General features: G+C 39.0%; 1 protein-coding gene across 1 annotated transcript; it reads left to right on the forward strand.

Moving 5' to 3' along the window:
* Positions 1-269: 269 nt before the first annotated feature.
* TSPAN3 (tetraspanin 3) lies at positions 270-27851 on the forward strand. Its single transcript, XM_034994904.1, has 7 exons — positions 270-509; positions 14383-14574; positions 14802-14876; positions 18750-18851; positions 19758-19910; positions 20171-20254; positions 26951-27851. Exons 1-7 carry the CDS (start codon positions 447-449, stop codon positions 27041-27043), a joined length of 762 nt encoding a protein of 253 aa, XP_034850795.1. The 5' UTR covers positions 270-446; the 3' UTR covers positions 27044-27851.
* Positions 27852-27858: the final 7 nt, after the last annotated feature.

Here is a 27858-nt window from a genome sequence, read left to right on the forward strand (position 1 = left end):
AAAGACAGGGTTCTGCGGGCTCTGAATCATCTCTAAGGCTGGCATAGTAAACTTAGCTCAGTAGGAGGGGAGTGGGTTTGTTCCTCTGGAACTTCCCTGAAGAGCCCTGGGCGTCCAAGAGCGGCCAGAGGCCAAGAACTGGCGCTGAATCTTCGACTCCTTTAAGAGGCGTGGCCTCGCTGTAGCTGCCGCGGGGGTGATTGGCTGAAGCTGTCGGGGGCGGGACTCGGTTGCCAGGGAGCGGCGCGGGGAGCCTGGGGCTCTGCGGCGGCTGCGCGCACCAGCGAGGTGCTTGCTGGGGCAGGGGCTGCGCTACGGCACCGGGGGCTGCGGTGAGCGCCGCGCAGGCCGTGCAGTTCCCAGTGGAGAGGCGCTGCCGCCATTGCCGCCTCGCTCGGTGAGCGCATCCCGCTCGCCGAGCAGGGCCCCAGCGGGCCGCCGGCACCATGGGTCAATGCGGCATCACCTCCTCCAAGACCGTGCTGGTGTTTCTCAACCTCATCTTCTGGGTGAGCGGGGCCGACGGGCGGGGGAGGGCGAGGGGCCGGCGGCGCGGCCCAGGGGAGGCCTCGACTGAGGCGCTCGATGTGCCCGGCGCTGTGGGGGCGGCGGTGACGAGCTCGGCGGCGACGGGGCCCTGCGGCGGAGGCCTGTTCGCGAGGTCCCTCTCGGGCTGGGATGGAGGGCGGTGAAGGGAAGCCCCCGGCGGCCTCCGCGCTGGAGCTTGAGTCCTCGGCCGGCTGGCTCCGCGCCAGGGGCTCCGGGCCGTGAGGCTGGGCCGCCTCCCCCGGCCCTCCCGCTGGAACAGCCTGCTCGACCGAGAGCTCTCACTGCAGATTCTTTCAGGACCTCAGGCTCGAAATAGGATATTCCCCAAAGGGTCAGGCTCTGCTTTCTTTGTCAGGGCCCGGAGTCCCCACAGCTCCAGGGGCCGCCCCGAGGCGTGTGAGCAAACGGTGCCGGTCCGCGGGGACGCTAGCGACTCTGGGCTGAGGGATTTTGACTTACAGCTCTTTGTGTGTGGAGAACTGGTTAGCTGGTTACCAGCCCAGAAAACTGAAAGGTTTCAACTTGATAAGCCAAATAATTCTTTGCCCAAGAAAATCGGTATATTTGTTTTGGTCACTGGGCGTGAATAACCTGAGATCATAAACCCTGGTTAAATAGGATTCAGATGTCAAAACAAGATTTTGAAAGCAGTAAGTTCACTTTCAACAAAAGGTGGCTTATGATTTTTTTTGGACACGCCCCCAAGAAAGGGGTGTTTATAACCACTTCATCGCAGTTCAGGTTCTTACCTTATCAGGGACTTTTGTAATAACCGGTATTGTTCCTATCACTCTCCACCCTCTAGTCCATCTGAACCTTGCACCCTGATAAATCTTTTTAAGCATTTCTTCCCTCACATCATTTTATTTAAAAAACACCCCCGCCCCCCAATCTTCAGCAGTACAATAAGGTTCAACCTCTTGGTATTGCAGCTGAAGTCTTCAGTCACCTTTCCTTCCTCATAACTGGCCACGTTCTTAAACACTTGCTGTCCAGTCCCCAGACACTCCTTGAACGTTCCCACTTCCATACTTTTGTATGTCCCCTTTCAGCTTCTCCTTCTCACACACATACCTCATTTGGAAAGAATCCTTGCCTTCTTACATCCCCCCACCTCAACAAAGGATGAAACTTTGTTTCATGTTCAGAACTTTTCATGATCTGACTGCTGTAGCATAAAAGGATAATTACGTATAATAAGGCACTACACACAAATATTGCCATAGAGTCTTTTAGGGTATTTATGGTGTGATGGAAAGGGTCCTGATAGTACCTGTTCAAAATCACCCGCGTGACATTGGAGTTTCTATGACCTCTTCCAATTAGAGCAGTGTTTCTCATACTTTAGTTTGAGTTACAAACCTTTTTAAAAGGTAAAAGAATTTTTCGGGGATCTTCAAATGAGAGACACTCTATTAGATGATAAGGTACTTAGGCAGAGAGTTGGCTTTACAGTTTCTTGGGATTTTTATGGACATAGCTATTTGATTTTGAAAAATAAACTATCAAGTGAATTCTAGACTATTCAGTCTCAGGGACTGGACTTGTTAATGTAACAAAATATTTAAAATACAGGAACCATTTTCTTTAAATAATTAAACTTTTTGGGGTGCCTGCGTGGCTCATTTGGTTAAGCATCCGATTCTTGATTTGGCTCAGGTCATGATCTCAGGGTCCCGAGATTGAGCCCTGAGTCCCTGAGCCCCCGAGCCCCAGCTCTCACTCAGTGGGGAGTTGCTTGGGATTCTCTCCCACTCACATGCACTTTCTCTCTCAAACAAATCTTTAAAAAAAAATTAAAAATAATTAAATTTTCATTTTCTCTAAAATATCAGTTAATTCTAAGTGAATGCTCATGAATCTTTAGAAATGTCTTTAGAAATAAGTGTATGTACTACTGGTACTTCTGTAAAGAAAGGTTAGATTGAACTTCAGTTGTGCTTTCCTGGTGGGTTATTGCCAAGACTAAAGTCATACTGTGTAGTAAAAATATCCTTTTTCTAGGTTAGTAGGATAGTAAAGCTTTTGTGAACTGTGATGAGTTAAGCAGACATGCAAGGGGGAGAATGTGGCTTAGAGCAGGATTAGTGGAACATAACTAATGAGGAAACAGTATTAGATGTGTCTCCCACTAAACAATTAGTTTAAGGACAGACCGTTGGAATCTGATGATGCTGGTAATGATAACTAACATTTGAGTGCTTATTACATCCAGTCAGGGTGCTGAGCACTTTACAATGAGTGTCCTCATGGCAACCCCACCTGGCAGTAAATATTCTTACGCATATTTTACAGATGAGGGCATTAAGATTTACTGAGGTGAAGTTGCACACCCAAGGTGTGGCAGAGTCTGCCTTCAGACCCAGGTTGTCTGATACTCTAGAGCCTGTGATGTTAGAGCAAAGTGTGATTTTTTTAAAAGATTGGAAGGGGGAAGGAACTCATTAGCCAAGTTAGAGTCACTTTCTCTAAACCATACTAATTTTAACCTTGGTTAGAGCCTGTACCATCATTTAAACTACACTGACTTGTCAGTTTAAAAAATTAGGTCATCATGAGGAAATACATACAACAGATGTTAACTGGTTCTCTCTGAGAATTTGTAGTGCATTCTTCAGTTCTAGTAAGTGTATTCTTATATAGTGGCCCCTCCCTCCTTTTAATGCCTTAACACACACACACACACACACACACACACACGGAAGAATAAACATTCCCTGCATAGAGCATATCAAAAGTTTACCTAGGTCCCTTTGGGCAACTTTGTAAAGACTTTATAGTTCTGTAGCACTGGTTCTTCACTATCAGATGGTAATGGCTGATTTGTGGATAATGGCTAACTGTGGATTAATTGCTTTGGCAAGATCTTTAAACTATACCTTTTAATATCTTGATAATCCTGTTTTAGTTGGCAGTTTGTTCAATGAGCTGTGGAAATAGGTATGTACCTGAAATACTTAGGCTTGGCACCAAATGACCTGACAGTCAAAATTGTTAATGTTGACTTGGTCCTTTGGACAGTGCAGTCTAAGAAAGTTAACTGTGGAAAGGCACAAACTAAAAGGGATAACAATCGTTTCTAAAATCCTGAAGGTTGTCTTCATGGAACTAGAGAGTTCCTTACCAAATTCCAGAATGTTAGGGCTTGTAGCTTGAAAGATAATTTTGGACAAGTGAAATCAGGTAAACAACTTGAATCTCTATTTTTTAAATGTAAGTGTATTAGTGCTACACCATGATAATTTATGGAAGACCAGAGTGTTTGAGGTACATGACTAAATGTTGAAGACTACTGGAATAGTCTTCAATTGATAATGAAATATTTCAAGGAAAACTAATGCCTCTTCTATAAACTGCACCTTTGTACCAAGGTCAGAAAGTATTCTTAATTCAGTGGGTCATTTGATCTGACCCATAGGAGGCCTCATCTAAAACAAGTTTAAATCAGTACTTTTTAATTTTCAGGTTTTATTCTGGTAAGTTAGTTTTCAGTCAAGTTCCATATTACACAAATTGCCTTTACTTTTTCTACCCTATAAGAAAAAGCCAATTGGCTAGTATTTATTTTGCTGATATGTGTCTTAGGCATTATAGGGACTACAAGACAAAACTTTGTCCATGCTTGTAGAATTTATAATGTGGCATATCTGTTTAGACTTTTGTTTTTCATTTGTGTTGAGAGGCGATAGTAACACTAAAACACTTATGGAGTAGGAAGTACTACAGGAAGGCCAGACACTTTTTAAGTGCCTTTATAAGTAACTTCAAATTGTGGCACCTTCACTAGTCATCATTCACTTATATGTAGTCCCCTATACATACAAATCATATTTGAAAGCCATATATAACCTTTAAGATTTATCTTTAAAAAAAAAAAACTTTTCACATTATACTTCCATCTGAATATATATAATTAAGGAAAGTTACTTTGTTAAATATAGCACAGATATTTGAGCACTTAGTTTATGCTTATATTATTGATAAAATGATATTGATAAAATGATGGAAAAGCCAGTGGAGGTCTTGTTCTTACAGAACTTTCTTTTTAGTGGAGCGAGCAAGCAAAAATAAGAAAAATATCAGATAGTGATGTGATTATGCAGACAATTAAAACATGGTGCTATCATAGAGTGAGTGAATGGCTGCCTAGGTTGGCAAAGAAACCTTCCCTGAAGAGGTAAAATGTAATCTGGACTATAAGCAGGAGTGGATTTGGGGGTGATGAAGGCATTTAAGGCAGGGAACAGCCTGGAGGCCTAATGGCAAAAATATACTTGGTATATTCAAATTACCAAAAAGGAGATTTAACTATATGTTCATGCTTTTGTTTAAAAAAAACTTATAATGACATATTTCAAGGAAAACTTCTTGTCAGAAATCTCCTTACACATATTTTGTGTTCTCCAGTACTTCTTATACATTTGAACTGGGGATGTGATACTTTTATTTATTTATTTTTTAAGATTTTATTTATTTGACAGAGAGAGACACGGCGAGAGGGGGAACACAAGCAGGGGGAGTGGGAGAGGGAGAAGCAGGCTTCCCGCTGAGTAGGGAGCCCGATGTGGGACTCGATCCCAGGACCCTGGGATCATGACCTGAGCCGAAGGCAGCCGCTTAACAACTGAGCCACCCAGGCGCCCGGATGTGATACTTTTAAACTGGAACTTTCATCAGACATCCTGGAATTCACTTCTCTATTTCCTGTATTTCTATCATCATGAATGACTACTCTGACAAAGACTATGTCATCAGAACACACCTTCAGCTAACAGATTTTTTTTTCCATACTTCTTTTTCAGTTCACCAAAAGAAAAGCTGTCAGTAAGCAAGTTATGGTACATTAATAGGAGACCTATTTCTTACCTTGTCTTTGGCAGTTAAGAAATTGAATATTTCCAGTCTTACTTCACTTACAGTCATCTGTCCACTGATCAAGTGCCTTGTGGCTCTGAGTAATTGTTGACTGAAAGAACTCAGCACTGGGAACTTGGAAGCAGTCAGATGACCAAATGCAGGAATGCTCTCTTTAGTTGGAATTTAAGGAATAGGTTGTTTCTTAGATTTTTAGAATATTTATCATGCATTGAAAATATTTTCATGGATTTTATTCCATAAGATCCAGTTCAGGTTAGGATTTTTGCAGAAAACATATTCCATAAAATTTATACTTTGCACCAGACAGGTATACCCTAAGAATCATTCACTCATAAATGCTTGTTGAATATCTATGCTTTACTTGTTTCTGAGAAATACAACAAAAAACAAAAAGACAGTCCCTGTTCTCTAACAGCCCATGGGGTCAGGGAGCAGTTAGGCAAAATCATCTAATACCTGATTGAATTTAATTTCTAGGTGCGCCTTCCTCCTCCTCTCCCCGTCAGGTAAAACTTATGGACAGTCTCAAATCTGCCTTTATCTCTGCTCCTTCACCTACTTTAATAGTTTGGTAGAATCAGTAGATGAGAAAAATGACTTGTGTTTATATATTTGTTTTTAATTTACTAAAGGTGGTCTATAGTAAATGCCAAGATATTGTATCTTACACTGTTACTGCTGCTGATTAAATACATAACACCAAGGATGGACAAACTATGAAGTTTATGCATCTCAGGCTCCTGTATTAATAACTGATTGTTTTTATAGTCAGAGTAGGTTATGGGGACAGAAGATCTCAGGAAAAAAATGCATGTTTAAATTCCATGCTTCTCCGATGACCCTTGGAGCCCTACAGTTGGAAAATAGCCAGTTTCCATGCTGTTAAAATAATCTGATATCTGGCAATTGGTTCATCTCCAGTTTCGTTGCCACCCGAACTTTTGGGTCTTTCAGCTGGTAGGTATAAATTGGATTAGATGAACATCTTTGTTAAAGTAGATAAACAATGGCATAAAAAAACTGAATACAGAAAAAAAAATGAAAATAGGGCATAATTGAGGAACATGACCTCTGGCATATCATCAAAATAATAGCGGTGTAAAAGGATGAAGATATTTCCTCTTTAGGAATAATGACAGTAATGCAGTGATGTAGTTAATGATGGAAGAAGTGGCTTATTGTCAAAACTTTGCAACCCTAAGTAGGGATTTGTTCTTTTTTTGTCTCCTTGAAAGGTGACGTTCATGTGGTGGTGGTTGGGGGAGGAAGGATAATGTGTACTGAAAGAATCAGAATTGTGTTAGATAATCAGAAAACATCTGAAGATGAGTCAAAGGCAGGTAGACCAGAGAAAAGTGATAAACGGGAGATTGGCAGAGGTGCCTAAAGTATTTGGGATGGAAGAGATGCTATTTTATGTTGGTGGTTAAGGGCAGATACAGGAATTCATTTGTGAGAGAACAACAAAGTCTCAATTTAGATATAATTTTAAATATTTTGGGACGCCTGGGTGGCTCAGTCAGTTAAGCGTCTGGTTTTGGCTCAGGCCATGATCTCAGGGTCCTGGGATCAAGTCCCACATTGGGCTCCTCCCTCTGCCTGCTGCTCCCCGTGCTTGTGCTCGCTCTCTCTCTGACAAATAAATAAAATCTTAAAAAAATATACAAATAGGGCGCCTGGGTGGCTCAGATGGTTAAGCGTCTGCCTTCGGCTCAGGTCATGATTCAGGGTCCTGGGATCGAGTCCCGCATCGGGCTCCCTGCTCCTTGGGAGCCTGCTTCTCCCTCTGCCTCTCTCTCTCTCTCTGTCATGAATAAATAAATAAAATCTTTAAAAAAATTTTTTTTGAAAAAAAAAAATTTTACTTTTCTGATTATGCAAATAATATATTTGCTTTTTTAAGAAGATACTAAAAACTATTTTAAGAAAACAGACTGGGGCACCTGGCTGGCTCAGTCGGTTAAACGTCTGCGTTCGGCTCTGGTCATGATCCCAGCATCCTGGGATCGAGCCCCACATCCCGCATCAGGCTCCCTCCTCAGTGGGGCGCCTGCTTCTCCCTCCCTCTGCCTGCCTGTCTGCCTACTTGTGATCTCTCTCTGTCAAATAAATAAAATCTTTAAAAAAAAAAAAAAAAAGAAAAACTAATATCACCATAATTCCACATGCAGAGACAAATGACATTTTAGTGTGTATTTTAATGTCTGCATATGATATATGCTTTTCCCTTAGCACATCACATTATTTATTATTATTATGCTTTAACAAAATATTTAAAAGCTATAATGCCAAGTATACCTCTGGATGCCAGGTTTTTTTCTTTTCTTTTATTATGTTAATCACCATACAATACATCATTAGTTTTTGATGTGGTGATCCATGATCCACTGTTTTCGTATAACACCCAGTGCTCCATGCAGTACGTGCCCTCCTTAATACCCAACACCGGGCTAACCCATCGCCCCACCCCCCTCCCCTCTAAAACCCTCAGTTTGTTTCTCAGAGTCCATAGTCTCTCATGGTTCATCTCTCCCTCCGATTCCCCTCTGCTTCATTTTTCTCTTCCTTCTCCTAATGTCCTCCATTCTATTCCTTATGTTCCACAAATAAGTAAAACCATATGATAATTGACTTTCTCTGCTTGACTTACTTCACTTAGCATAATCTCCTCCAGTCCCATCCATGTTGATGTGAAAGTTGGGTTTCTCATCCTTTCTGATGGCTGAGTAATATTCCATTGTATATATGGACCATATCTTCTTTATCCATTCATCTGTTGAAGGGCATCTCGACTCTTTCCAAAGTTTGGCTATTGTGGACATCGCTGCTATGAACATTGGGGTGCATATGGCCCTTCTTGTCACTACATCTGTGTCTTTGGGGTAAATACCCAGGAGTGCAATTGCTGGGTCATAGGGTAGCTCTATATTTAATTTTTTGAGGCCCTCCACACTGTTTTCCAAGGTGGCTGTCCCAACTTGCATTCCCACCAACAGTGTAAGAGGGTTCCCCTTTCTCCACAACCTCTCCAACATTTGTTGTTTCTTGCGCTCTCAATTTGTGCCATTCTAACTCTGGTGTAAGGTGGTATCTCAGTGTGGTTTTGATTTTAATTTCCCTGATGGCTAATGATGATGAACATTTTTTCAGGTGTCTGTTAGCCATTTGTATGTCTTCTTCAGAGAAGTGTCTGTTCATGTCTTCAGGTTTTTTTCTTTTGTTTTTGCTATAATTTTGTTACAATATTATCACATTTTGATGAACATACCTTCCATACAAATTCTTTGTTTCCATCTGACTTATTTTCTTAAGGATAGATTCCTAGAAGTGGAATTAATAGGTGTGAAAGCATAAATATTGAGGCCAGTATTTGTTGCCAGATTGCTTTCCAAAAAGATTATTCTGTATTAATCTGTACTTCAGCCTGAGGGTTCTTTTCTCTGTACCCTCACACATCTTTGAATACAGCTTGGCTCTCTTTTCTTTTTTTTTTAAGATTTTATTTATTTGCGAGAGAGAGTAAGAGAAAGCACGAGCAGGGGGAGGGGCAGAGAGAGAAGCAGACTCCCCACTGAGCAGGGAGCCTCACTGCAGGGCTCTGATCCCAGGACCCTGGGATCAGGACCTGAGCTGAAGGCAGACGCTTAACCGACTGAGCCACCCAGGTGCCCTGCTTGGCTTTCTTATTGAACAATTTGTTAGGTAGAAAATGATATAATTATTTTCGTAGCTTCAGAAAATCTTGGTAAGAGTAGATTTAATTTCTGAAAGAAGATTTGAAATCTTTGGAATAGTCTTTTTTTTTCCTTGAAAGTTGATAAGAAAGTGAATGAAATATATAGCATTGGGCTTGGGAAAGAAGTAATTGTGTTTAATGATATGAGGTATTTTATCAGAGTAAGAGTTGAAACAAAGCATGTTTGGACTAGAGAATATTATGATATGTAGAATGCTACAAGAAATTTTAGGGTGATTTTTAAGACACTTGTAATGGCACAAAGGTGGAGTTTGGGGAAGCTTTCAGAAATACACTAGGTAGAATTACCAGTGGATTCCTTGCAGGAGAGAAGTGTGGTACATAAAAAACTAGTATGAGTGTACAGGAAACTGAATTAAATGTTAAAAGATGTACATAAGATGGATTTCTGCTGGTATTTTTATCCTCTGCTTTCTTTTTGAAATCTGCTTTCTTACAAAGTCTAGAGTACATAGTGTTTTTCACGTTGCCTTTTCTTGACTGTTTTTTCTCCCAGCATTCCAATCACTTTTACTTTACTAATTGATTCTTTGAGGCAAAAATTAGTCTGAAGGAGCAGTTCACGCAGGTGGTAAGAACTTGTCAAACATTGTGATTTTAGCTGAATGATCTCACATGGTCTCTTATCTTTACACTGTCTTGGTTCTTGCCAGTTCTGGACATGAATCGATGACTATACCAGTGTAAGAAAATCACTTCTCTTCTTCTTTGCTTTATCTTCACCTAAATGTTCTATAGGATGCTTTCACCTTCACATTTCTAAACTTCCATGTAGGTACACTTTTCACGACAGAGCTATTTTATTCCCTAGCTTGTAACAAGTCTGTTTAGTTTTTGATAGTGCCACATTCCCTTGTCAAGTTTCACTGTGGATGATGTGCACCCTTTCATTTCATATTCTTTCTTCCTTAGGAAATTAAAGAATTTAGTAGTTTTGTGGATTTCAGCATTTTATCAGCTGTTTCTTTCACAGAAGTTTTGAAAAATAGAAACAGAACAAAACAAAAAACCCAACTATAGTTTTCTATAGTTTATAGTTTCTAAACTATAGAAAAAGCAATCTTATGTGAGAATGAAATGTTTTACTTTAAAAGAGACTTTACATTTGTGTGTATGTAGTAGAAGGGTAAAAGGGTAAAATGAATATCGTACTTCTGGAACTTTGCTCCCAAATTTGATAGCAAGATAGCTTTAGTTTTTAGAGAACAGCTTGGTATGGAAAAGCACTGGCTCTCCTAAAATTTTAAAATTCTGTGGCTTAATTTGGGGCATGAGTTTTTTAAAAGATAAGGAAGAATAGTTTTAAAAAATTATTCTTTTGGTAGTTTCAGCCCTCAGCCTTTCCTTTGAATTTCCTTTCATGTCTTTGTAAAAAGGATGAATATTTTTAGTATACTGTCCTGGCACAAATCCTTCTTTTAGGCTGAGTTTTTTTTCAGCAGTGACTAAAGCAGTGCAGTGCAGTGCAGTTGCTTCCAAGTTCTCCATTTCATCTCCTCTTCTGTGGCACCTCCTCCCCCTCTGCAGCTGCTTTGTTGGCAAAGCCCAGATCCTTTGATAGATCTCAATCCCATCATGACCCTTCAAAAGCAGGATTTAACCCAGTTCACCTTTTAGCCTTTCTAATAGCCGTAATTCCTATATTAAACATCTGTATGACGACTCTGCATACTAGTTCGGAATTACTTATCATTTCCTCTCTGTTTACCATACAGCTCTACCTGTGTTCTTAATACTGATGGTTAGATGTCTTTGAAGAAGTTGCTTATTGTTTTTAGGCCTTCAGCTATTGTTAGGACACCTCCATATTTTCAAAGAAACTGATGTCATTTCATAAGTTGTTTATTATGCAACTTAAGATATAAGCACTGTATACAGATATCAAGAGAAAATTTTGAAGTTGTCTTCAATTTAGGAAACAAGCCTCTGTTCACGAGTAATTTGATTTATATACTCAACCAGCAATCAGCGCAGTTTCTGCTTTGGTGTGTGCAACTAGTAAGTTGTTTCCCACTATGTGTTCAAAATAGAGCTCTGTTACGTTCTCAACTCTGCTGTGTGAATTGGATGTTGACTGGTTTGCAGCCTCGGAAAAGATAACTGCTTTCAAGTCAATTAGAAAAAAATAGGCAGCCTTACAGGTGGCATCTCCTGCTAGCCTTCCATTGCATTTGTTACACGTCTGGTCACATCTGCTGTTGGTTTGTTTTTCTGCTTCCTCAGAGTCTCACTTTCAGTTGAGTGCTTCAGTCTGGGTGAAGGGTGGCACCACTGGAAGTATTTCCCTTGGCCCATTCCCAGGCAATACCAATTGTGAGTCTCTTCAGATGGGAAGCTCATCATTTTGTATTTAAAATGCAAGTACTTCGGGTGCCTGGGTGGCTCAGTTGGTTAAGCGACTGCCTTCGACTCAGGTCATGATCCTGGAGTCCTGGGATCAAGTCCCGCATTGGGCTCCCTGCTCAGCAGGGAGTCTGCTTCTCCCTCTCCCGCTCCTCCCTCTTGTGCTCTCTCTCTCTCACTCTCTCTCTCAAATAAATAAATAAAATCTTTAAAAATAAATAAATAAAATAAAATAAAATGCAAGTACTTCAGTGTCTATGCTTCAGATTAATTGAATACATATCTTTTCCAGTTTTATCTTGTTTTCATTCAAATTTCTGTAGGCTAAAATTTCATTTATTAGAAGCTCAGAAATGGAGTTTATTTTAATTAAGCCTTTTAAGAAATAAAAATTACCTTTTAGAGTAAGAAAAGCTAAGAATCCAAAGAATAGAAAGATGACTAATGAAGACAAACTGGACAAAATTTGATTGATTCATATTTAGGATTTCTTCTAATTCAGTTGAGGACTGAAGGTATTTACTTTAGCAAAATATGTGTGTGTACATACACGTGTGTGTTTATCACACACATATAGTAAAAAGTAGTATTGGGATGCTTGGGTGGCTCAGTCATTTGAGCATCCCACTCTTGATTTCGGCCCAGCTCATGATCTTGGGGTTGTGAGATGGAGCCCTGAGTCCCTGCTCAGTGGGGAGTCTGCTTGAGATTCTCTCCCTCTGCTCTTCCCCTGCTTGCAAGTGTGTGCACTCTTTCTCAATAAATAAATCTTTAAAAAAAAGAAAAAGAAAAAGTAGTATTTGGTAAGAATGTTAAGTAGTCCGTGTACTTTTGTAATTAATGCACCCAAACTATTAAGCTGTTTTTCTTCTTTTCCCTTTTCTATACCTGCCTTCATCCCATAATAATATACCCTCTAAGTAAATATGTCAGTGAACTCTGAGAACTTTTGAACAGGCATAGTTGCTGTAAGTTCAGCATTTATAAACTAAAAATCTATTCCAGATGTGATGGCCATCAGGAATTTAGTAAACCGGATTAAGTTACCAAATCATGTTTGAATAGTGAACTAAAAACTATAAACATTAGACCGAAAAGGGAAAAAAACAAAAACTAAAGCTTATGATAGAAATGGGGGGGGGGGGTGCGATTTCAACGGAAAGGATGAGATGAATTATACTCAATAAATTTTGATTGATTGTGCCAAACACCATTCTGGGTGCTGGGTGGTGATACAGGGCTAAAAGACAGATGGGCAAAATTTGTGCCCTAAAGGTATGCTGAGACATGTATAGTTACTACAGTTGTGTGTGTGTACTGAGACATATATAAGTTGCGGCAGTTGTAATAAATGCTCTCTTAGAGCCAGGTGATGTGGGAGTGGATAAAGGGCACCTAATCCAGCCTGAAAAAGTCAAGAATCTGCATCTTAATGGACAACAAGAAGTCCTCAGGCAGGTGTGGAGAGGGCATTCCAAAGAGCACAGCAGAGAGTAAAGAAGTGAGAGTGTGTACATTTGGGTATAACAGTTTTCTCTTAGGGTGTATGTAATGGAATCTGAGGTGAGGTGCAGGGAGCAGCAGCTTTGTTCATCAGGGGCCTTATTTTGCTTCATTCTGAATTTAACCAAGCTGATGTCTTGATCTGGTTTGCCCAAACTAAATGTGTCCCATAGCCTTAAGAAATAAACTGCATGTTTAGGTTGAAAGAGTTCATGATATTTCTAATATCATTGTGGAGGCTGTTTTCTAGTTTGGAGATTAATGATTTATGTGTTAAATTTTAAAGGACAGTGAAACCATTCTTTTCCTGTGAAAGTCTCAAAGTGTTCTACAAATGGTAACTCATTACACCAAATGTTTTAACACTTCGCCTCACACTGCATTTGATCATTCATATTATAAGCAGGTGACATTAGGCTGTCAGCACAATGATAACAAAATGACAAGGATAGAGGGAAGGAGAATGCATGTAAAACTCTGCAGCTGGAGAATGGTGTCTGGAGCAGAGCCGAAATAAGGCAGATCTCTGTTCCATGACTTTCTGCATTCACCTTCCCTTTAGGTGCTCTAAAACCTTGTTATTCAAAATGTAGTCCAAGAACCAGCAGCATCAGCATCACCTGGGAATTTGGAAATGCAGAGTCTCAGGCCCCAATCCCAGACCTACTGAATCAGAGTCTGCAGTTTAATAAGGTCCTCACGTGATTCCTGTTCACCTTGGAGTTTGAGAAGTACCATTCTAAAGAATAAATCTAAGGGTTTGCAAAGTTCTTTAGTTAACTCAGCCTTCTGGCTTAGGACAGTACGTTTTTTGAAAATGGATATCAAGGTTACTAGCTATTATTATATTTTCTTTTTCCAAGTGGGTGGATAAAGATTAGAAATGCAGATTCTGGAGTTAGATTGCCTGGATTCAAATCCTGGCTCTGCCACTTGTACATAACTAGTACATAATTTCTTCATTCGTTGAGGGCAACTACAATGAGCAAAGGCGTAACCCATCACCCCACTGATCTGTGGTAGACCTGTAGTTGAGTTGCAAATAAGCCTTTGTTGTGTGTTTGGGGGTGGGAGAGTTCGTTTTTGTCATTATTTATTGGATTCGTGGTTTCTTGATCTTAACCATCCGTTATTGAAAAGAAGGTAGCATTTGGGAAACTTTTCATCGTTAGTAAAGAAATGTTCTTACTAATGAATAATAGACTTTTCAGCTTCACTGTAAAAAAAGTATATAAGTAGATTTAAAAGTGATGGCAAATCTCATTAAATTATAACCTACTAAGAAATAGTAGGAACATTTTACTAACAGAGCATAAAGGTTTTTACCAGTGCTCTGATCTTGTTTTCTACAGGGGGCAGCTGGAATTTTATGCTATGTGGGAGCCTATGTCTTTATCACTTATGATGACTATGACCACTTCTTTGAAGATGTGTATACTCTCATCCCTGCAGTAGTGATCATAGCTGTAGGAGCCCTGCTTTTCATTATCGGCCTAATTGGCTGCTGCGCCACAATCCGAGAAAGCCGCTGTGGACTGGCCACGGTAAGTTACCACTTTACTGACTGCATGTGTCATCATCGTATGTGAGTGTATTTCGTTTGTGTTACTGGCTTCAATCAAGCATGAAACTCCATAGACTCTTTGGCTCTTATGATTGAAACAGAATTAGCACTTGTCTTCTAGCAGTTATCTCAGGTAACTGTTTTTATATCAAGACAGTATTTAGAGCAGTTTGTATTTAATTTTTGACACTGTTTTCTTCCTTACAGTTTGTCATCATCCTTCTCTTGGTTTTTGTCACAGAAGTTGTTGTAGTGGTTTTGGGATACGTTTACAGAGCAAAGGTATGTTGTCTACTGTAATTCGTATGTTTTAAAAGGCAGCTTAAGTGTTTCAAGTGACATAGAACAAATTCATTTTATCAGAGTAAACATTTTCTTTTGCCTTACTTCGGTTTAGTCACTACTTTAAAAATCTAAAGTTAATTAGAAATTGCACAGAGAACAGAGTGGTGGTTGCCATTCGTGGGAGTTGGGTGAAATGGGTTAGGGGAGTCAAAAGGTACAAACTTCCAGTTATAAGGTAAATAAGTCATGGAGATATAATGTACAGCATGGCAACTAACGTTAGTAATACTGTAATGTATGTTTGAAAGTTGCTAAGGTAGTAGATCTTAAAAGTTCTCTCATCACAATAAAAAAATTTTATAATTATATGTGGTGAAGGAATTAGACTTCTTATGGTGATCATTTTACCATATAAAAAGTTTAAACCATGCTGAAACTATGTTAGATGTCAATTTTACCTCAATTTAAGAAAACAAAATGCATTTAGTAAACACAAGTTCAGTTTCCTGGCTTAATAAAGAGTACATACCAGAGAACTGAGCTTTTGTTTTATGTTTAAGAATATGGCAACAGGGGTGCTTGGGTGGCTCAGTCGTTAAGCGTCTGCCTTTGGCTCAGGTCATGATCCCAGGATCCTAGGATTGAGTCCCACATCCCAGCTCCCTGCTCAGTGGGGAGCCTGCTTCTCTCTCCCTCTACCCCTCTCCCTGCTTGTGCGTGTGCTCTCCCTCTCTCTCGCTCTCGCTCTCTCTCAAGTAAATAAAAGAATCTTAAAAAAAAAAAAATACTGCAACATTTCAAGCTCTTTCTGAACACTTATTTCCACTGAAGGTACCTATGTAGGCATCTAAGATTGTGTTTAATGTGGTTTCTGATCTCAGGAAGTCTCCTGAAAGCTTAATTGGTTATTTCAATTTTTATGTACTTTTCTACTACAGTAATTTTTTTCTACAATGTATTGTGTGCTGTGTCAGTTGGGGTCTTGTGAGAAGCACATGCAAAGATGGTATTCAGTGTACATGGGTTATGTTAGAGGAAAGGTCTGTGAGAGAACATGGGGAAGGAACCAGGACTGGCTGAGGGCTATCAGGCTTATGCAAGTGTAATCCCAAGTACTTGTTAGTGTAATTATGTAGTTAATTAAATACTGACTAAGTCTAAGGAAAAAATGAGTATATGAAAAAAAGGAAATGAATAATTTGAAGAGACTTGGTAAAAACAAGTAGTTACTAAAACATTTTTGATCAAATCAGATATGGGTATGATCACTATTATAGGTTTAGGGGAAATTTATTAATATTTAGTGGATTCTACACTTTGATTATGTTGCAATGTCTCCACAGTTTAAAGAAACCAAACCGAAAGTCACTGTCAGTGTATTGAGGGTGTGATTTGTGCAGAACAAATGATAAAGAGCTCTAATCAGTGGATCTTATGCAAAGACAAGACAGGCTTGCATGTTAAGATCAGTGTGAAATATACATTTCTGTGCTTTAAGCTAAATGAAAATGTTTACTTTTTAAAAAGTCTGTGACTTTCTCAGTTAACTAATCAACTTCTCCTGACCATGGGAGGCTTCTCCCATTTGTTAAATACAGTATAACTGCATTTGCCACTGATTTTTATATGTGGGGTAATAATGAAAAACACAAGATATTCTCTGGATTGAGAGAGTATGTGAAAGTCAATTTAGGTCATGGTTAGGTCCTTTCACTCCACAAATATTTGTTAGGAATGGTTTTAGAACTTTGTCAAAATCATAGATGGGCTGCTTGGATTTCAAACTATATTTGACAGACATATATATTTGGGTACCATATATCTACCCAGCTCACCCAGTTGACCTTTGAACAACACAGGGGTTTTATATGTGTAAGTTAATTAATATATGACATAAATCTCTGGAACTCAAAGGGTAGAGATCAGCCAAAGGGTTTACCTACTGTCCCATATATTCTCTACCCAAGACATGCTAGAGAATATTCAGCTATCACCTGCATTTAATTTCAGCTGTCAGCTGAAGGAAAAATTTGCTTAAAATTTGATTCATCCAGGCCCACCTCTAACCTCAGGCTATTTCATGTGGTTGATTTGTTCATGCAGAATTTCCAGCTAACCCTTAACTAAACTTTATAGGCACACCGTAGTGACTGTTCCACATGGAGGAGAGGTTATAGCCCTTTGTAAAATCCTTCTGGAGCTTAAATTAGAGGCTGTTGTAGTATCTGATCACAATTCACTTTCCTCATTTGAGGCAGGATAATAGAAACATTAAACCAACAAGCAAGTAATTTCTGAACAAGATAGTTTTCTCTTTTTTTCCCCTTGTTGAATTCTGCTACAGTGTATCTTCTAAAGATCTAGCCTGGGGACTCTGAACTCCTTAAGGGCGAGGCAGTCATCTTTGTCCAGCAGTGGCAAGGTGCCTGGCACAATAAATATTATGAATTGGTCGATCGATTGAATGAAAAAAAATTACTTGTCAAGACTTCTAGTCTTATTTAATATATCGAAGTGTTCTACTGTTCTAATTTGTAAGTATTTAACTTTCTTTCCCTCAGAATGAGCTACAGATGAATAGTTGGTCTGAGAAGTTTGTTCAGATTTCCTCAGTGCATAAATTCCCTGTATGGGAGGGGGGACATAAAAAGTTTTCTGATTTCTGTTTTAGAGGAACTAAATTGAGGACTTCATTTTCCTTTGCTTCTTTAAAAAAAAACAAAAACCTTGGTTTTGGACATAGAAAAAGATGACTGTGGGTTGAGATCCTACCATCTATGCCCGTCCTGAGGAACGAGGGGTCCTGGTAACTTGAACACCAAGACAGCCATTGCCAGCCACTCCCTTCTTGCCCCCTTTCCTCTTTCTTAGTCACTTCCTCTTCTTTTCTTTCACCTTTCTTGCTATTTTGCCTGTTTTTGCTTTCCACCTACAGTACTGTTTAAGGCTAAACAGTCTGCCTTTAATTAATTAATTGGAGTATAACTTAAAGCTATGATAAAGACATAATAGAAGTATTCTTACTGTAATTTACAGTTTTAAATCAAAGGCATAATATGCCAATTTAACATTCAAACCATTGATACATAAGGTACCAGGCAGCTATGCCCCAAAAAGGAATGCATTGAATTATGCCCCTACTGGTTATCAACTTTATAGTTGTATCACATAACTGGTATAATTACTAAGTAGGTCTAATCATCTTAGAAGGGTAAGGAGAATCTGGTACAAGCAAATTTTACTAAATGACATTTTCTTGCCACTTTAGTGATTGACAGCAGTAAGTTATGAAGAGTTTATTTCCTGTCTCCTCATTCGCACAACATTGAACTGTACTTTTTTCATAAAGGGCCACTTTTAAGGACTGATTTTTTTTTTTACCTGCGATTACCTTTGTATATTTGGCCAAATCTAAACATTGAATAATTCCAAATTCCATTTGGAAAGCATGTTGGTACTTGTTCCAAAAGTGGGCGGTTTTAAAGTTCTTTTATTTTTACCTCCTTTAGGAAATGAAAATGAGCAGATCCAACCCACTAAAAGTTTATTGGAAATGGAAGGCAGTTCATTTATAATTTACAATATCTGTCTCAGGGTTCAACTTCTTTCTCCCTCTTGAATAGATTGTTATTCTGCCATCTTGCACACAATCTTCTCTTTGAATGCTTTTAATCTGTGTGATGTAATATGTCTGAATTTTCACCTGAATCCCTGTGGAGACAGGAAGGGAGAAAATTTTATTTCTAGAAGAAATTCACAGAGATATCTGGCAACCTGCCATACATGTCATTTAGGTAGTTTAGCTGGAGCCTTGACAAATGTTAATTTTACCTGTATTATTAAGGGACTGAATTCTTTGTTTCGATTCAGGTGGAAAATGAGGTTGATCGCAGCATTCAGAAAGTGTATAAGACCTACAATGGAACCAACCCTGATGCTGCTAGCCGGGCTATTGATTATGTACAGAGACAGGTGAGCTCTCCTGAGATGAATTTCTTTTTGAGGGCCAGTCACTGTTGCATCAACCTTAAACAAACTCTATTACTATGTAAATTAGATATGTATTTTCATAGCCATGGCTAGCTTCATGATGTGTGTAATATTTTTACCTTCACCCTTGAAAAGTTTTTTCCACTGTCACTTAATCAAAGCCAGATAAGAAGCCTTTGACTTTTTACCAGAAAATAATTAGCCAGGAAGGTGATAATGGAAGAGAGGTATGGTCACAGGAAAGGTGGGAGCCTCGAGGGACTTCAGAGGAGGCAAGAGGTCTTTCATATACCTTTAGAAAGCAAGACCAGAAAAGATAGCATTGGGGGAAAAAAAAAGGAAAATTTGAAATACGTGAAGGTAGAGAGAGAATAGTATAGTACCCATAAACCTACCCCAAATTGTCAGGTTTTTGTCAGTCTTATTTCATCTTACCCCACATATCTTTTGCTAATTATCTTAAAGCAAATCCCAGACATTTCAGAGAAAACATTTGAAGCACATTGTCATTGGAAATAATACTTAACTCAGAACCAGATTTTTAACATGTAAGATATGAAGATTTTTCTTAGCTATAAATTACCCTTGCGGGTAAGGTGCTTTTCGTGTGGAGGTTCTAAGATTACTAGTCGTATGTGGCTATTTAAATTAAAATTTAAAATTCAGTTCCTTAGTCATCCTAGCCACATGGTAAGGGCTCATTCGCCTCAGGTGGCTCGTGGCTAACATGTTCAACATGCAGACAGAACATTTCAATCATTGCAGAAAGTTTTATCGGACCTCACTGGTCTAGAGTAGTTTAAAGCTCTGCAGTGCACAGAATTCTAAAGTTCAATACAGGTGTATGTGTCCTCTGAGGACTAATATTTCTCTTCTCTTCCCCACTAGCTGCATTGCTGTGGAATTCACAACTATTCAGACTGGGAAAACACAGACTGGTTCAAAGAAACCAAAAACCAGAGTGTCCCTCTCAGCTGCTGCAGAGAGACCGCCAGCAGCTGTAATGGCAGTCTGGCCCACCCCTCTGACCTCTATGCCGAGGTAAATCTGGTTTCTTGGCCAAGACTTGAATCTAGCTTGGTAACCTGTTTTTCTCTGTGAATTGTCTTTAGCTAGAGCTTTTCTATACTCTTTTGCTTGTCTTTAATGCTGTTTTATGTTATTGTAAATTCTTGTTAAATGCATTGTCTCTCCCTCTTTGGGTTTCTGTTATTTCCATTTCTGCCACTGAGTAATAATATTTGACCTTGCAGCTTTCACTTTTAAAAAAGACTTCTAATGAGGATGACTGTGTGTTTCAGGGATGTGAGGCTCTAGTTGTGAAGAAGCTACAAGAAATCATGATGCACGTTATCTGGGCGGCGCTGGCGTTTGCAGCTATTCAGGTAAGCGCAGCTAGCTGAGGCGTTGTTATCTGAGTGTGCTGATTCTCTGGTGTCAGCCGTGAATGGTTTTAATCATTAAGTGCAGTTAAAACTTTGTGGATATAGATAACTTGGAAGTGATTGAGGAACAGACCACCAGTTTCCAACATCTTCCATTTCCTGTCTCTAGACCTAGACCCAAAACGGTTCCAAGAAACCAGAGATCTGGGTGTGGGGACTGTGTTTGAGGGGACTCTGCTTTATATTCTTGACTTGAGTAGTGAGTGGCCTGTTCAAAATAGATACTGTTCCCAGTCCCAGTATATTCTTGGGAGGTATTTTAATAGAACTTCACAGAATTTTTAACAATTGTACTGCTTTATTTCACTTTGGAAATGGAAAGCTTTTTTTCAGTCTTTTTGTACTGTTTCTTCTTCTGGCTTATTTTTCTGTCCTCAAGGGTTTTCTGTGTCTATATATGTAAATCAAGAACTGATACTACAGCACTAGTCTCTTAAAGTGATAGAAGCAGTTTCACTGCTTTACAGAAAAGACCAGGTGAAAACGGAGGTTCTAACCTATTCTGGATTTGTGGACTTAGTTTTTTCAGACTGACAGCCATCAAGGAGTCCGTGTCATCACTTGGCACCTCTGCAAGTGAACCATGCCATTTTGGGTCGCGGAGGGGACTTGTTTTCCCAACTCCTACCAGTGAAAACAGTCTTTTTCCTACCTAAAAATGGCATGCACAGAGTAGCTGGTGATTGTTTAATTACCTCTGACTTTATCTACTCCTTCCTCCCTCCCTCACCTGAAAACAAGTAAGAAAGACAGCTATTTTTCTGCTCAGTACACCTACATTGCTAGTTTCTCGGGAGTATACAATGTATCTTGGGGATTATGTTAGAGGAATCTTAAACTGAGAAGAGCCAATTGTTTGGAATGATTGAGAATCCTTTGTGTCAGATCTAGTTCTGAGTGTTCTTTTGGTAGTTCTTTTTTTTTTTTTTTTTTTGGTAGTTCTTGAAATATGCTTCAGGCCTAGAGAATCTATTTTAAGAAAGTGTAGGTATCTTTTAACTGTTAGATAAAACCAATGTAATTGCTAGTTTAAGTGTAAATTGCTTGGATTGCCTGCTCTCTGTATATTTGAACAAAAGCTAGTGTATTTAATGGGAAATGCCTTTGAAAATGGCAAAAAGGTGATTGTTTACTTTGCTGGTATGCAGACGGCCCTGAAATGATTCATTAAAAAGCCTAGTTCTTTATTTGCTATGGTCTCTGCCCTTCTAAGCATTTACTTTGTGGCTCAGCATAGCAGTAATATATTAATCAGGAGGCATGTATTTCATATTTTGATTGTCTGTGCAAACACATGCATTTAGCTAAAAATAATGAAACATAAGGGAGGTCTTTTTTCCCAAGTGAAATCCTGGTCTGTGCATTCTTAATGATTTTATTTGTGTTAATAAATCAGCACATACCAGCATGCAGCAAAAAAGCTTTGAAACTGTAAGGTGCTTGTGATCATGAAATATGCAGCATGTATAAAGAACACTGATGAAAATCGTTGCTTTAGCTATGTCCCTCATCTAGTTACGCTTATTAACCAGGCAGATATTGCTTCATTAAATATTTTTCAGTGGGGGCTAATAAATATTTTAACTAGTCTCTTAATTTATGTATGCCTTCTCATATGCATTTTATACTTAAATCACCCTGATTTAGGTAATGGCTGATAAAGATTTGATGTGTTCAGTTCAGCAAAACTCAGGAAAGGATTCAGAGTTTTCACAGACTCAAAACCTAGTGGTTTTGAAAATTTAAAAACTTTGGTTTTAAGGGAAAAAACATACATTTGAAATAATGAAAGAATTTTCCCGAATGTTTTCTTTTTTAAAAGAGTACCTGTTAATGTTCTGAACTTTTGATACTCAAAATCTGATTTAGATCTGTGCCCTCGGTGTGGAAAACCTGAGCAAAGGCAAAAACAGCTCAGAGATCAGTGATCTCTTGTGCATGTATGCCCATCCTGCTAGAGAAAGAGCTAGAAGGACACTTGGAGAGTCTCTAGTCCCTGTTTCCTTTGTTTTAAATGCCATGAAAATGAGGGGGCAGGGGGACAAAGATAGTATGACTAATGACCATCAGTGAAGCTTGAACCCTGGCCTCTTGTACTCTGCCTCCAATTACAAAGTGAAGAATTAAGGTTCTCAAAAGATTAAATTCTTCAATTCTGTTATGAAACCAGACAGTTAATTGGCACTTCAGCTTAAGAAAATACACAATGTGATAGCATTGAAATATCATTGGCACTTTCCTTCAGGTTCTAAAATAGGGAAGCTCTAAGAGCTGTCATAGGAAGTATGGTTTTAAATAATGTTAGGGGCACCTGGCTGGCTCAGTTGGAAGAGCATGTGACTCTTGATCTTGGGGTCGTGAGTTTGAGCCCCATGTTAGGTGCAGAGATTTCTTAAATTAAAACTTTAAAAAAAATAATGTTAAAGATTGAAAGATGATTTTTGGTAGTGTTGTATCAAAACTGAATCATTGTCTTTTTTGAATTTGAGTGTGATTTATGGCACTGTTAAGCTACATTTTATTGAAGTTCTAAGGCATAAGGTGAATTTAAGAAAAAAATTTTTTTTAAGATTTTATTTATTTGACAGAGAGCTAGAGAGCACAAGCATGGGGAGCACAAGCCAGAGGGAGAGGGAAAAGCAGGCTCCCCGCTGAGCAGGGAGCCTGATGTGGGGGCTCAATCCCAGGACCCTGGGGTCATGACCTGAGCCCAAGGCAGACGCTTAACCGCTTAACCGGTTGAGCCACCCAGGTGCCCTGAAGAATTTTTCTCATAAACTTAATTGACGAATAGAAGGCTCTAGTTCACGTGTTAGCCATCTGTAGGTCCTACGGCTAAATCTAGCCCACTACCTCTTTTTGTGTTAGCCACACTCAATTATATATTATCTGTGACTGCTTTTGTGTTACAGTGACAGAGTTGCATGGTTGTGACAGAGACTGATTTTGTCTCTTGGTTCACAAAACCTAAAATATTTACTATTTGCCCTTTAAGAATACACTTGTTGACCCTTGTTCTAGTCTAGTTAAGTGATCTAGGTTTGAGTAGGACCAAAATGTTCAAGTTAAAAACCCTGAAAAATAGTGGTTAATTGTTACAACAGGATTTTTTAATGTGAGAGAAAGATTTTTAAAATTTTGCTACATTCCCTATTTTGTTAGCTTTCGTTTTTAATGATTTTACTTTTAAGTAATCTCCACACCCAACATGGGGCTTGAACCTACAACTTCGAGATCAGGAGTCGCATGTTCCACCAAATGAGCCAGCCAGGCACCTCTTTATTTTGCTCGCTTTTTAAAATCAGCAAGATATTTGACTTCTGTGAGCAGAGCCAGCCTCTTAAATTAGCAAATGATCAGTTAGGAATTTTATATCTAAAAGATCTGGTCGTAATAATAGAAAAAATCTAGGTTTGGATTTGGCAATCTCTTAAGTATCTGCTGTGAGTAAGGCTTTCTGCAAAGACAGTATGGGAGGGGCGCCTGGGTGGCTCAGTCCTTAAGCGTCTGCCTTTGGCTCAGGTCATGATCCCAGGGTTCTGGGATCGAGCCCCGCATCAGGCTCCCTGCTCCTCGGGAAGCCTGCTTCTCCCTCTCCCCCTCCCCCTGGTTGTGTTTCCCCTCTCGCTGTGTCTCTCTCTGTCAAATAAATAAAATCTTTAAAAAAATAAAATAATTAAAAAAAAAAAGACAGTATGGGAAAAATGGGAATTATCTGATGTCTTTGGAGTCTCATGAAGTTGGCATGTCCTCAAGATAGAGTGATCAAGAGCAAACTTTCACAGAGGACTGTTTCCCAAAGCCATGTTGCTTTTTTCTGGTCTATATGCCAAGTGTGAAGGAGGTTGAGCCTGCTATTTCCTTCCTGCTTCTTGATTGCCAGATATTCATTAAAATGACTTAAAATACATTAGTGAATAACACTTCAGATTGGGCCTCCAGATAGTTAAAATCTAGTGGGTTGATTCTGACACACTTTTAAAGAAATATTTCAAGTAATTCTTTAAAAATTTAAACCAAGGCTTGGGAAGATAATTCTTGAATGACTGGGTTTTGTTTTGTGTATCACAACCAGGGTATTGGCACTGATATAATCCACCAGTTTTATTCAGATTTTTCATTTCTATTTGTATATTTGGTTCTGTATAGTTTTATGACCTGGTAGGTTCCTGTATCTACCACCACGATCAAGATACTAAACAGTTCTAACACCACAAGGATTCTGCCTAGTACCCTTTTGTAACTAACTGCACCCACCTCCATCCTGTGCCTCCTCCCCCCATACCCTGGCAACCACTAATCTGTTCTCCATTTCTAAAATTTTTGTCATTTCAATATGTAAATGGAACCATATGGTATGTAACCTTTGGTTCCTTCTTATGTCTTACTGTGGCTGCATAGTATTTCATTTTGGGGCATACTTTATAATTTATCTAATCTACATTAATGGGCACTTATATAAGTCTTGCTATTCTAGAAATGCAAGTAGTGAATATCCTCTGTATGCATGTACAAAGTCTATAGTTATGAAGTTGAAGAGTCAGTGGCTTTTTGATAGGTATTTCCACATTTTTCTCAGAAAAGGGTGTTTCCAGTGTGCAGTTTCAAAACCTTGTATAACAATACCTATTTTCCCATAGTGCCCCCTACATAGTATATTCTAGAACATTTTAATCCTTGGCAGTCGGTTTTTTTAATCACCACTTGCCTCTCTATTTAGCAATCATTTTTTGCAGTTGCTTGATGTTATATTTAAACTAAGTGCAGATTAGTTCTCATGGCTTGAATATTGCAGGGAAAATTTTTATTGCAAGAAATAACTCTGGAGCTAAAATATTTCCAGGTCTATTGCTGGAAAATTTTAATAATCAGTGAAATTTCAGTATAGCAGAGCTTTGGCAGTGAGCCTGTAGTACTTAGTGATGAGGTTTGGACCATAAGAAGTTAACGTGCAGAGCTTAATGTTCATAAACAGACTCATTCCCAAGCATGAGTAGGGTTTTATCAAGCTTATTTAATTGTTTTAAAATCGGTACAAGTTGACTTAATTGAAATAAAAGTCAGGAAAAGAAATGATGCTTATTTCAGACACCATTTGAGAATGCTGACTCCTTCAGTAGAAGTTAACCAACTGAAAGGAATGTGAGGGAAGTGGCATAGGAAGAGAGATTTTTTTTCCAGAAAATCAGTAATTTCTGAGCTTAGCGTTTTTATTGCTCAATTTAACATTGCCTGGGAATATAATTGTGTTTGATTTTATAGCAGTTCTAAGAATATTTTGATGTACAGTGAATGGAAATGTATTTCTATAGGAATTAGATACAAAACATGTCCAGACCTGGCTAAAGATATTTACTGAATTTTAACAATATCCACTTTTAAAATGTCTTCAAGGTGCTTTGTGCTGTTATTGCACTTAGCAAATATTGATATAATGAAACTGATGGATTTAAGCAGCAAGAATATATCCTGAATGGGTAGAAAGAATATGGGCTAATTGAGGGCAGAAATTGGAGTGTGTGACTTTTATACTATGGAGAATTCAGTTTGAGGACATCCGTATTCTCTGTGTATTGTGTCTCATTAGTAATCTTCCACTTTAGACTTTGAGAGCTTGTTTATGGATCCAGTACATTTTGTTGAAATTGATTGACCCCATATATACAGAAAGCCTTGCCTTTTAAAAATCAAATAACTGAGACCTTTCACTGCCAATGAAAAGTTAGAACAGCAAATTAACTTACTCTTATTTAGCTCTTTTATTACTATTTATATTTTGTAAGAAGCCAGGTCAAAATTCTAGAATCATTTTCTCTTTAATCCAGTTTAATCCTCTTGCTTATTCAAAATAACGTGGCATGACTTTATTACAATTCCAGTTTGCTGCCACAGAAGGATTAGGGCTTATTAAAATGATGAAGGAAGAGTGACCTTTAAAAAATAATGTGTGTGTAATACAGAGCCAAATCTGGATTTCAAAAATAGTAAATAATTATGAAAGAGACAAAAACCTTCAAACCATTCTTTTGGCATCAAGATTAGTTTTCCACCATAGGGCTTTTGGGCTATTCATGTACTGAATTTTGTGGATTGTTAGTAAAGCCTGTGTCCCCAAATCCAGATGTCTGAAAAGACCACCAGTAAGTTTCCTTAATACACGTAGTCTTGGTCATTCCACTCCCTAGACCTTTGTTGTCCAGTATGGTAGCCACTAGCCAGTTACATGTGTCCCAAGTTTAATTTACATAAAATAAAAAACATAATTCGGCAGTTGCACTAGCTACATTTCAGGTGCTCAGTAGCCCCATGTGGCTAGTGGCTACCAAGTTTGACAGCTCAGTTTGATAGAATGTTTCTATCATTGCAGAAAGTTCTTTTTTAGAGCACTGTTGTTGATTGAGAGTGGGGATGGCAGGAAGAGAGTCTTGTGTTTCTGCTTTTCACATATTGTTCTCAGGTGTGAGACAGGGAAACTAAAAGTTGGTTCCTAAAAAGTTAATGTATTCATTAGAAATTACTTCTGTTCCTGTTGTTACTGCGGAACTTTGAAACCGCTCCATTGCCAACCAAGAAATACACACTTGCTATGAGAGAGCCTTCAGCCGCCTTTTCTCCCCTGTTGTTTTCTTCCCACAGCTGCTGGGCATGTTGTGTGCATGCATCGTATTGTGCAGAAGGAGTAGAGATCCTGCTTATGAGCTCCTCATCACCGGCGGAACCTATGCATAGTAGAAAATGCAAGCCTGAGCTTTTTTTAGTCTTGTTGTTCTGATTTGGAAGGTGAATTGAGCAGGTCTACTTCATTAGCGGCCTGAGTTCATTTAGTTAAAGCACACAGGTGTTGGACAAAGCAGCTTGGCTCTTCATGTGCCCACCTACTTCCCTACCCACCCAGGATTTTCTTTTCTTCTAGTCTAGCTGACTCTCCATGTCCCTAAGTTTTTAAGTATGGCAGTATATGTTCTCATTTCAGAACCATTTGCAGGTTGCATAGTGTGGGAGAACCAAAGGAGGGCCTGGGCCTGCTTCTGTGACCTCCATGCAGTAACAGGGCTGCTGCCAGAGTATCACTGGGCCCTTTCAGTCTTCATGATGGAGAACTCGGGGCCAAAGGTTTTTGGGGGGAGGGGGAGGAAGCCAGCTGCGGTTAAAGTTAACACCAGATGGTGCCCCTCATCAGTGTCCTTTGAAAAAAACATATACTGTAGTCCAATAAGATAGCAACTGTATAAAATTGCTAAAATAGATTTTAGAATCATACAGTGTGTCTCTTGGTTCATCTTCAAAATCAGACTGGTTTTTGAAACTAGCAGTTTTTAATCAAAGCTGGCTTTATAGGAGGAGTATAATGTATGCACTACTGTTTTAAAACAATTAGTGTGAGTGTGTGTGTGTTTTTGTATGATTGAGCCCATTCATTGTAAGTCTAAACTCGTTAGGATTAATGTACCCATGTAGACTAGCAAAATAGTATGTAGATGTGATCTCAGTTGTAAATAGAAAAATCTAATTCAATAAACTCTGTATCACCCCTCAACATGTAC

The sequence above is a fragment of the Mirounga leonina genome, unplaced genomic scaffold (assembly GCF_011800145.1).
Source record: "Mirounga leonina isolate KUSES-001 unplaced genomic scaffold, KU_Mleo_1.0 Mir_91, whole genome shotgun sequence".
Taxonomy (NCBI): Eukaryota; Metazoa; Chordata; class Mammalia; order Carnivora; family Phocidae; genus Mirounga; species Mirounga leonina.